Source organism: Scyliorhinus canicula, chromosome 18 (genome assembly GCF_902713615.1).
Source record: "Scyliorhinus canicula chromosome 18, sScyCan1.1, whole genome shotgun sequence".
In the NCBI taxonomy this organism is placed as follows: domain Eukaryota; kingdom Metazoa; phylum Chordata; class Chondrichthyes; order Carcharhiniformes; family Scyliorhinidae; genus Scyliorhinus; species Scyliorhinus canicula.
This window is the reverse complement of record NC_052163.1, coordinates 101,446,807-101,458,899: the sequence shown is the minus strand read 5'-3', so window position 1 is coordinate 101,458,899 and position 12,093 is coordinate 101,446,807. Positions and strand designations below refer to the sequence as shown.

The window sequence follows — 12,093 nt, the reverse complement described above, 5'->3', positions numbered from 1 at the left end:
TTTTCACGAACAGGAATGTATAGGAACGTTCTCATCCTATCCATCAACGGTCTCGTACATTAGCTAACCTCTGCTAACGCTAAGGGACATTTTCCTGCATCTGCAACCTCAGAATCCAGCGGTTATTGTAAATGAAGAGCAATATCAAGCGACTCTCTTTACAGACGTGCACTGTGACCTACCCAATTTTTGATGCCTGTGCAGTGCCCAGTCAGCCTAGTACACCTCTGCAGAGACCCAGGAAAATCTGTCCTGCTAATTCCTGGGGAATTAACCCGAGATTCCTAACGTGGCCTTTGTGCCGTAATAATGTGACTTCACTTCACTTCAAAAATAAGTATGTACTTACCTTGATGTCCTAAGGCCATGACTAGTGTTGTATAAATACAATGCCTCTGCCTTCATTGTGGAACCTGTGTTTCATTGCTAATTATCTGTGTTTTTTTTCTGTGATAGAGTTGATTATTACTGCTGGTGGGGAGAACATTGCGCCTATTCCCATCGAAGACGCTGTAAAGCAACGTTTGCCAATCATCAGCAATGCCATGCTGATAGGAGATAAACGCAAATTCCTAGCGATGTTATTAACACTAAAGGTATTTTGTTTTATTTTTTATTTATAGCAGCTGTCGGACTGTATATGTTCAGGTTGCCATTTGGAAGGTATCCCAATGTGCGCAAGGAAAGTTTGCAGGGCCTTTAATTTTGAGGTGAATTGTGTTTTTACAATGAAAAGTGAGGCAAGCCTATCAAGCTCGTCTCTCTCGACCTCAATTCGCCAGCCCACCATCCAAGGTTCAATTGGCACTCCGGCAACTTTGTAATTCTCTCTCTCTCTCCTTTTGAATAAGTAGTTTTTCCAGGATCTGATTTTAAAATTAACTTTTCACTAATTGACATGGCGATCCCTTTGCGTAGTCCATCTTTTTTCCTCTCTCGCCCTGTGTGGTGATTCATGTCCACCAGTAATCACAGACAATCTTATGTGTGTTGTTCCTTTTTTTTTATCTTGTCTGCATCAAGCTAATCTTCATTCCTGTCTCTACTGGAAAAACCTGTAAATCTCTGAATGTTTGGGAGTGAAATATGTTTTCATGTTCCCTTTGACATATTTTTCCTTTTATTTGCTGCTTACAGCTGTTGAGATAAAGACACTAAATTGTGCTCCTTGCTTTTATTTTAGCTTTTCAGTTTATTTATTATTTGTTTTCCTCTTCCCCGACCTCCTTTGCCAGCACACACAAAATGGCACATTGGCAGTGCCAATCTGGCACCCTGGCCGTGGCCCTGCTAGTGGGCAGTGCTATCTTATAAGTGCCAGGCTGGCACCCAGGTGACACCAGCAGTGCCAGCAATGTCATTTGGATTGCAGCTGGGGGCCTCCAATCATTGTAGTGGAGAGCTGGGGAAAATATCAGCAACAGTACAGATTTCAATTCTTTTACCTGTGCAGGAGGTGGCTGCAGTGAAGAGTGAAGAACTATTACGCTGCTGGAGTGGACTGGAAAGGAATAATTTCCTTCAGACATTTTTAATACATTTACTATTCATTTCTGTCTTCATGCCAAGCCTAGATTAGTTTGCCTCAGACCTGTTTTATAACCTTGTTCAAGTTTAAATGTAAACAAAAGCAATTGCCAAAGTGCTTCTGCCCCAAGCTTCGGAATTCCCCCTCTCCACCTCTCTTTGTTCCTTTTTCAAGACGCTTTTTAAAATCTCCTTTGATTTTAAGCTTTTGATCATCAGCTCTAAATTCCTCCATGTGCGGCTTGGTGTCAATTTATGTGACGCACCTTGGGATATTTTACTACTGATTTACCATCAATGACCACGAGACTAAATGGTGAAACTATTGAGGCTTTATTGCACTAATGTTAAGCCTGCTGCAGCTGGAATCAGAATGGAAGCAGCGCGGGAGAGCATACACTTTTATACAGCGCCTGCTGGGAGGAGCCAGCAGGCTGAGATTTACTGTATTAACTGTAGTACAGTGGCAGTACCGTAATACACGTAGTGTGTGACCAGTGGTGTTTACCACAACTACTTGCAGGGTAATGCATGAAGACTTGTTTGTTTGTTACCACAGCAGAACACAAGAATTAAGCATTTAACTGACACTTGATTGAACACCTCTTTAGCACAATTATTAGATTCTCTCAGGCAGCAGGGAGAATGCTATTGCTAGTGTTTAGGATTCCCAAAGGCTTCCCCTGATCCTAGCACGAGACCCTGACCGAGGCAAGAATCATGTCCAGGCCTTGCTAATGGATGAGGAAATGTATACCTTCCTATCACAGACCCAATGTACTTCAGCTATCTGACGGATCACAGGGCCACAAAGCAGTAAATCTGTTCTATTAGTTCTTGGGACCTGCTTAATGGATATCAACAATATTTTTCAGCTTTGTATTGTTTTTTGTTTTACACTTTCATGGATTGTGGGTGTTGCTGGCTAGGCCAGCCCTTATTGCCCAGCCCTAATTGCCCTTGAGTAGGTGATGTTGAGCTGCTTTCATGAATTCATCGGAGTCCATCTGGCATAGTTACACGCACTGGGCTGTTAGGAAGGCAGTTTGGGAGATGTTGGAGATGTACTCATCCAGGCAAGTGAAGAGTATTCAATCACGCGTCTGATTTGTGCCTTGTAGATGGTGGACAGTGTTTGGGTAGTCAGGAGTGAGTTAATGCCACAGAATGCCACAATAGGGGCAGCACGGTAGCATGGTGGTTAGCATAAATGCTTCACAGCTCCAGGGTCCCAGGTTCGATTCCCGGCTGGGTCACTGTCTGTGTGGAGTCTGCACGTCCTCCCCGTGTGTGCGTGGGTTTCCTCCGGGTGCTCCAGTTTCCTCCCACAGTCCAAAGATGTGCGGGTTAGGTGGATTGGCCATGCTAAATTGCCCGTAGTGTCCTAATAGTAAGGTTAAGGGGGGGGAGTTGTTGGGTTACGGGTATAGGGTGGATACATGGGTTTGAGTAGGATGATCATTGCTCGGCACAACATCGAGGGCCGAAGGGCCTGTTCTGTGCTGTACTGTTCTATGTTCTAACTCCCAGACTCTTGAGCTGCTCTTGTGACCACATTATTTGTATGTTGGGTCCAGTTCAGTATCTTGCCAATGGTAACCCCCTTGGCTGTTGTTAGTGGGGAAATCGAGGATAGTAATATCATTGAATGTCATGGGACGATGGTTAGATTCTCACTTGTTGGAGATGGTCATTGCCTTGCATTTGTGTGGCTTGAATGTTATTGGCCACTTAATAGCCCAAGCCTGAACATTGTCCTGGTCTTGCTACAAGTACAGACTGCTTCAGTATCTGAGATGTTGTGAATGGTGCTGAACATGTGCGATCATCAATGAACATCCCCACTTCTGACCTTTTATGATGGTCCTGGATAAAGCAGCTGACAAATGTTGGGCCCAGTACACTACCCTGAGAAACTCCTTTAGGTATGACTCGAGCCCCCCGATTCCCACTGATTCTGCTAAAGCTCCTTTATACTTGGTCAAATGCTGTCTTGATGTCAAGGTCATTGACTCTCGCCTCACCTCTGGAGTTCAGCTCTTTTGGACTTGGGCTGCAATAACAGGAAATAAGTGGTCTCCATTTCTACAACATAAAACTCAGCAGTTACAAAGCATGTATCCCCTTGTCACATTTGCTTCATGAGCAGGTCTGAATGGACAAAGTAGCAGTCTGGAGCACCGTCACCAATGTTTGGACTTTAGATACAGAATGTCTGCAAAAGGACCTTCTTCGAATTACTTGATCAGTGATGTGTGGAGAATATCTGGAATTAAAAAGAAAGATGAGGGGCTGGATTCTCCCAAAATGGGACTATGTCCCCATGCTGGTGTAAAAAGACTGGCGTTGCACTCTGGAGTTTCCTGAAAAAAAGATCAGTCGATTCACTCACCTTCAGGGGGCTAGCAGGGACCCAGAGTAATTCACGCAGCTTTAGCTGCAGATATGGGTCCCTGAACCTCCGGTTTCTGGTCCGTGCATGAGCACGATGGTGACCTGAAGTGGCTGCGCCATGGCGGACTCAGACTGTGGGGGCAGCTCCGAAATGTAGCCCCCCCCCCCCCCCCCCCCCCCCCCCCCCCCCCCCGATCGGCCTTGCGTCGGACCGGCCCTATCCCCCCTGCCCCCCACCAGGGCGGTCCCGGGTTCTGAGGGGTGGGTGCAGTTCATTCTCGTTCCTGCAAACCGAACAAATGAACCGATACAACAAGTTCTTGAGGATTGCTGAGTTGAATATAAAAGTTTCTGAAGAAGACTCTAAAATTGATAACTTTGCTTTTTATGTTTAAAACCAGGGAAGAAAAAGTTCTGGCAGGTGGGTAAGAAATATAGAGACTGTACCTAAAAAAAATTATTTGTTTTATTTCTAATTCATTGTAATTAGTCTCAGCAATGATTTTAAAAATTTTTTATTTTGAGTGCCCAATTCATTTTTTAAGGGGGCAATTTAGCGTGGCCAATCCACCTACCCTGCACATCTTTAGGTTGTGGTGGGGAAACCCACACAAACATGAGGAGAATGTGCAAACTCCACACGGACAGTGACCCAGAGCCGGGATCAAACCTGGGACCTCAGCGCCTTGAGGCAGCAGTGTCGTCTCTGCAATGATGATGGATTGTAATAGTGAACAGTTTATCAGTTGCAAATTTAATACTACCAATGATTCTATTTCTACAGCTCTATATTTGCGTGTTATGACCTGTTCAATAACTCGCTTTACTTTTCCTGGTTCCAGTGCGACGTGAACAATGATACTGGTGAGCCACAGGATAACCTAACGGAAGAAGCAGTTCAGTTCTGCCAAAAGTTAGGGAGCAAAGCCACAAAGGTGTCAGAAATCCTAACCAGCAGAGATGCTGAAGTGTACGCTGCTATACAGGAGAGCATCAACCGTGTGAATGAAAAAGCTTGTTCAAATGCACAGCGCATCCAGAAGTGGCTTCTTATAGAAAAGGATTTCTCCATTCCAGGAGGAGAACTGGGTAAGGGACGAATCTGTGTTATTATTTCAAAGTTGTTGTTTCTCTTCCCGCACCGTGTGGTGCATGGTGAGGTTTTACCTGGAACGGGTTGCTCGACTGTCGCCACTCCGCACTTGAACATGGCTGACCAGGATGCTCTCCCACCCTTGCGTTCTGCCATTTTCGTGTGCTGGAAGGATTTTGCAGGTCGAAGCTCAACCTGTTGGCCCCATTATGAAAGCAATCATTTCAAAGTAGGTCAAGTCAAAACGTACACCGTGAACCAGCGGCCGTGCAAGTTAGGTTGATTAGTTTTAATATGGGATAGTTGCATGTGTTGGTTTTCTGCCCATGATTACATGCACAGTAGAAAGGGAAAGTAGCAAGCAGAAGTAAGTTGCTCCTTTTAAAACGTTTGGAGCAAGGCAGCAAGAAATAAATAGCCTGTTTTTAAAAAAAAAAACATTAAAAATAAATCTCACTTCTGGCCTATTGCCCATTGTTATTCACAGGTCCAACGATGAAACTGAAAAGGCCTGTTGTGTCGAAGATGTACAGTGACCAAATCGATGATTTCTACAAGGATGCAATAACCCCAAACATGCCAGATAATCCACTGACAGCAAAATAGACTCAACTGTTACTAGAGCAGTGAAACACCAGCTGGATTTGTACATTGTTTGTATTTTTAATTTTGCTATTTTAACATATTTTGGCATTTTTGCCGCAAATAAATTTTCCATGTTTCACAGATGTTGCCACAATGAAGAAAATAATTATATTGCATCTACTTTTCAGGAATTGGGGTTGTTAAAACAAAAATTACGTGCGAACCAGAGCTTTTTGCTTCAAGCAGGCTTAACCCTGCAAACTTGCTCATTTGAAAAGTTCTATTATGTGTGTGTTGTCCAGGTGAGGAAACTTACCATTTGACTTCCTTACTGTGGGAATGTGTCAAACTGTAGTAAAAATGAAGGGTGCGCAACAAACATTCTGTCTATAGTAATGTCTCTTGGATACAGAACAAAATGTCGTTTACAAAATCCATGATGAATAGCAGACATTCTCCTGTTCACTATTATAGTCTTCAAAGAAGTGTGATATAATTTTAAGATTTTGAGCAACCACTTGTATAAAAGGCTATTATTTCAGGATTTCCATTTTTGTTTTAATTTTTTGTGCAGCCCAAAAAACATCTTTTATTTAAGCGTGTCAAACTTGTGGTGTTTTTGTGGCTATTAAAGCAGAATTGTCATGAAGTATATTTTTTTGTGTTTCAAGTGTACATTTTGTAGAAGAATTGTACAGCCCCATTTGGACAAGCCAGGTCGAAAAACAAAACGTCTCATTTTTATATATGAAAAGCCATACTATAATGCAGCAGTGCTTTAAACTTTGTAGGATGATAGAACCATTGACTCTTGCAGTGCAGGTGTATTTGGGAAATCATGTATACACTAGCTGACTGAGAGAGCCATCTGTTTTCTGTGTCAACCAGTCATCCACTTCTGGAAGCTATTGTGATTCTACTTTTCATTCTTGTACTGCTGTGGCATTCTGTGTTATAACAACCCGGTTTAAAAAAACATTCTTCCACTTTTTGTCTTTTTAGAGATTAATTTAAAAAAAAATTTAACATGCTTATTGAACACCTCCTGCTAGACTTTTCTACGCTTTTTTAAAAATTAAAGTACCCAATTCATTTTTTTTCATTAAAGGGCAATTTAGTGTGGCCAATTCACCTACCCTGCACACCTTTTTGTTGTGGGGGCGAAACCCACACAAACTCCACACGGACAGTGACCCAGAGTCTGGGTCGAATCTGAGACCTCGGTGCCGTGAGGCAGCAGTGCTAACCACTGCACCACCGTGCTGCCCTTTTCTTTCTACTCTTAAGAGCCAGTGTCACCTTGGTCTGCCCACAGCAAAATCTTTTTATTTTTGTTAATTCTCCGAAGTATACCAATGATTTGCATAGCCTTTGCATTACTTCTACCTCTGTAACCCTGAACCTGTGGAGTAAAGCCCTAGATCCAAGATCTCTTCCAATTAGCATTGGTCCATCTTTTCCTTTATTTGCCCTCCCCAAAATGTGCAGCCTCCACTTTAAATTTCATCTGAAGTTGACCTTCCCAATTCAGGAATTTATCTCTGATGTCCTGAAATTGTTCACTACAATTTTTATTGTTAAATTGCTATTTCTATTTTGTTTCCTCTAGACCCAAGACCAGATCATTGATAATACATCACCTTATGAAATGCTCCTTGGAAAGTTCCACTGCATTACCTATCACAAGTGTCTGTTTTCTGGTCCTTTTAAGTTTCTATCCACGCTGACACATTCCCTTTTAATGATATGTTCCATAATTTTTATTCTCATCAACAAGCCAGCTATGCAGCAACTTGTCAAGTATTTTGGAAAATCTGTACAAATGCCCCATATTTGCCTTGTCAATAGCTCCATTATTCCCGAAAAGACCTCCATTCAACTTGTCGGCTCTGCCTGCCTTTTATAAACCTTGATTCAACCTGTATCTTCTTTCAGTATTAACTTTATCCCAAATTTGGATTACTGGATGCTTTACCCATTAACGTACGAGTAGTTACTTGCCTTATTCTTTTTCCCTTGAGCAGAAGTGTTACCTGGAAACAGTCCACTCCCGGGATTGTGGTTAGAGCTTCTGCTGCATTTGGGTGGGAGTAAAACATTCCTGCAAATGCAGCAGAAGCAGAAATTTCACACTCGCGGCAATTTTGCCACTGGCTCTCCAAATGTTATTTTGCGTATTTATATCTAGAAATTTGTCTTGGTTTCCACTGCAATCTTACTCTTCATAATCCCTTTCCTAATCTGAAACTTTCCTGCTTTATTTAATCTTTCTCTCTCTGTTTCCTCTCTGCTTCCTCATCTTGGTCTCCCACTGTCACTCCTCCCATCTGTATTTTAATCCCTGCACCATGGCCAAGTTACTCTGCAGGAGGTGTGGTACCAGTCCTGCTCCGAGCCAATTAAGCCTAGCCATTTTCTGAAGGCTGCTTCTGTTCTAGAACTGGTCTCAATACTCCAGAAATTACTTTTACCTAGTCACTTTTATCCTCCTCTACCTTGCCATTCAAGAACTATTTTGTGTTACTATCCTTAAAGTCCTGCTCTGTAGTCTCCTAATTCTTAAAACTCACTTTGCAGGAACTCTTCTATTTCTTACTCTGGTCCAGATATGAATCACGGCTTTAAATTGATGATCTGCTCACTTCAACTTACTTTAAATAGTTTACCAGGCACCCTCAAGGCAACAAGCTATCTAAGAGTTCTTAGTTAAAGAAGTGCCTGTTCACTTGTGAAATTACATTCTCTGTAGATAGGTCCGTGATCATGGGGGATTGGTGAATGGGGATTTGTGTGGATTAGGACATTGATTATAGAGGGCAGACTGTGGGAGATCTGCCAGGATGTCATTGGAATAGACAAACCTAAAGGCAACAGAGTGTGGAACTGAGTTGGTATTTGAAAATGACAATAATAGAATGTAAGAAAAAATAGTCAATGGCTCTACAGTTGCACAGCTGACACTGACAGGTACACTAGACTGCAAAGGCCTTCTGTACTATATTTTCTAGGATAACATGCAAAAAAAGTGCCTAAAAACTTGATGCTGGGACTAAATTTTCCATTGTACTTATTTACTTGCAACACTTGAGTTCTGAATAGTTTTGATGCTGATCTTTGATTGCAAGGGACAGACATTAACTGGAGAAAAAGTAACCCATTGAGCCACCTCTAAATTATTTTGCTGCCAGGTATAATGCGTTGGTTGTAACTTGATTTATGCCACAAAAATGTAGAGCAAAAATGACACCTAGTGATCTCCGTTCTGTTTTTAAGTTCTGAGTGATTTATACAGTGGTTTTAATAACGATTGGTCTCGATTCAATGTTTTGTTTTTCTTACTAAGTTAAGTGCACAATTTACATATTATTTTCCCTAATAGGATAGGAGGATCATTCCTGTGCATTATTAATAATGTACCGCATCTTAATGTATGTATCCATGTTGCCAGTTTTTGTTTAAACCTGAGCACGACCCCAACAAGGTATTAGAAATGGTAACATATACTGAAGTTTGCAAACATTGCCCATTCACATTATTGCTTGAAGGATTATTTCTATTTTTTGCGTTAATATTTGATTATCATGTTAATATATTTGCAACAAGTCACAATATGAAAGTTCCCTATTCGGAGGATAATTATTACAATTTTCCAGGAGTGATCACACCCAGACTGTGTAAATATGGGTATTGTATTTGGTAAATTATTAGATTGTATTGCTGCAACACACTAAATTTTGCATGAACATGTAATATGCAACGTTGAACCTTTGCGTTTTTCATGGCATCACATTGGAATGTGTTCCAAATAAAGTTGTGAACTCTGGATTTCCATGGGAGGATTATGTTCTTTGTTGTAGGTGAAAGGGCCCTTCTCGTGGACTTTCAAATTTATTTTTTTATATTAATTGTGGCTTCAAATCGTGATTTCTTTTGCCAAGTGGGAAAAAATAAAATACCCATTCATATGGTAGAATAAGTGATCACTTCCTGACTTGACCACATAGTCAGATTAGAAAGAGAAGTGGACTACAAATTTAAAAACTAGTGATAGGAGGAGTAAATTCACATTCAAAATATAGTAATATGCTGATGGTTTAGTGATAGAAATGTTTGGTAAAGCTGCCCTACTTTACAGAAATATCAACTGACAAACTTTTTCTATTTATAAATGCTTAAATACAAATAAAGTCAAACCATAGTACAAGCGTAGCATATTTTTAAAAAAAGGACATGGGATAAAAGTTTCCAATATAATTCTACCTAATCCTCAACAGGAAAATTTAAAAAATAGTGCTCTGATCTACCTCAGAATGGATGATCTGACCCAACGCAGAAAAAAATCTGATCACTCCCGAATGCTGAACGGTAAGCCCAGTGCTCCAAAATGTACATGCTTTGCTAAGTTTGATGGTAAAGTACCATCTTGATTGCCAATAGTGACATATTTGCAAACCACTTCCAGCCAGCACACAGGGATAATGGCCTGGAAACGTGTGGGTTCCTATTGTGCAATATGCTATTTGATAACGTTAGCAGTCACCACCCTGGCAACAATCAACCCACCCTCCGAAGGCAGTGTTGCCTGGAGGCTGAAATGACACTTCAGTCTCACTGGAGCCGTTCTGATAGTGTAATTGAGTACTCCTGTGTTTCAAAGGGGATAACACCAGATGTCAACTGGTACAAAAAGCGCTGATATCTTTTCGGGCATAAAGTAGGACACTCCTGGGGATGTCATCCTCATGGTTTGGTGCAGAAAGCGGTTTCAAGATGGGTCTGAATTGAAAAAAGGTGGCATCTCATCATTCCCAGGTACCCTGGGAATTTTGGAGCCAGTGATTTTTCTCATCAATAATGATACTGATACCATCTGAATGAACACCATGAAGCTTATTTTTGACAATACAATTCCACTCTCCAGGTTCTTCTAATCACCTTGCTTAGATTATTCCACGGAATCTTTAGGGCAATGTCACATTTTGTGTGTCAGAACACTGACGTCTACTCAAAGCGTAGTCCTAGTTGGCATTCTAGTGCTAATTTTTCAAAAAGGACAACCCCCTGGTGGCTGGGAGGGTGAGCTACATATTTTATAGAACTGGATGTTGAGCATTGTGTGACAAAAGCTCTTCAAGGGGTATTGCTTGCCATTAAAAGGAAACAAATGAAAGATTCAGTGTTGCTACTTTTCATGTAGGAGGAGACCCAAAGGAAGGCAGGGATTCTGGGGGCTGACAACCGGCCTCCCTGAACAGGTGCTGGAATGTGGAGACTAGGGGCTTTCCACAGTAACTTCATTGAAGCCGACTTGTGACAATAAGCGATTATTATGATTATTACCTTCCAGTAAGAAGTCTTACAACACCAGGTTAAAGTCCAACAGGTTTGTTTCAAATCACTAGCTTTTGGAGCACTGCTCCTTCCTCGGGTGAATGTCTGTGAATTCACCCGAGGAAGGAGCAGTGCTCCGAAAGCTAGTAATTTGAAACAAACCTGTTGGGACTTTAACCTGGTGTTGTAAGACTTCTTACTATGCCCGTCCCAGTCCAACGCCCCATCATACCTTCCAGTAAGTGTGAGGCACGCCTCAAGGCTTAGAAGCTACCACAGTACGGACAGATTTTTAGATATGCCATGGTCTCTTCTGGCCACTCCACAACATCCGTTGAATCAACATCCGGGTTGAAGTTTCAAGATAGACCACATCCTGGCCTCCTATATCCACAAGTTAAATAGCCATTGTAGTGCTGATGACATTCAGGCTAAAACTTCCCAAAGTGGGCTGATCAGTGCCCGCTCTCAGGTAATGAACACAGGAACCAGGGCCAATTATTTAATCCTGAGTTGTCCTGCATCTTAATTTTATCTGCGCGGCTTGCTTATGTTATCCCTTAATTCCTTTGCCTGACAAAACCTTATCAAACTCAGTCCTGAAATTTTCAATTTATCTCGCCATTTTTGCTTTTTGGGCAGGGCAATTACAGATTTCCACTTTCAAAGTGCTTCTAGTCTTCACCCATGAATGCTTTGTTCTAATTTTAAAGTTATGCCATGGTCTGGAATTTCCAGGAGAAAATCATTTCTATCAACCTTATCGCCTCAATCAGAGCATGCCTTAAATTTCTATACTCTGGGAACAGAAGTTTGGTCTCGGCAACTTGGCCCCAAAATTTAACCCCACCGTTATGGTGAATCTGCGCTACAACCCCTGCAAGGCTCATATGTCCTTCCTGAGATGTGCCCAGTGCTGAATTCAGAACTGCAGATGGAGTCTAATCAGAGTTTTCTACAGATTTGGCATGACTTCCATTCCTTTGTATTCCAGCCCTCATTCTATTAGCCTAATTAGTTCTTGTACTTGTCCCCTGGCTTTGTGATTCCTGTACTTGGACCCCAATAAAAATGCCTGTTTGTCCACACTTCCTAGCTTCTCACCATTTCAGAAATTCATTGATCTCTCATTCTTAGGTTCAAAGTTGATGATTTCATATTTT

At 41.7% G+C, this 12,093-nt stretch overlaps 1 protein-coding gene across 3 annotated transcripts in view; it reads left to right on the top strand.

The window, feature by feature from the left end:
• The window catches only part of acsbg2 (acyl-CoA synthetase bubblegum family member 2), a 53,446-nt gene extending 47,193 nt beyond the window's left edge, over positions 1 to 6,253 (top strand). For all 3 annotated transcript variants that reach the window (XM_038776663.1, XM_038776664.1, XM_038776666.1), the window contains exons 13-15: positions 457 to 596; positions 4,764 to 5,010; positions 5,502 to 6,253. In XM_038776663.1, coding sequence (XP_038632591.1) covers positions 457 to 596; positions 4,764 to 5,010; positions 5,502 to 5,620 — 506 coding nt within the window. In that variant the 3' untranslated portion in view covers positions 5,621 to 6,253. The remainder of the gene's footprint in view (positions 1 to 456; positions 597 to 4,763; positions 5,011 to 5,501) is intronic.
• Positions 6,254 to 12,093: the final 5,840 nt, after the last annotated feature.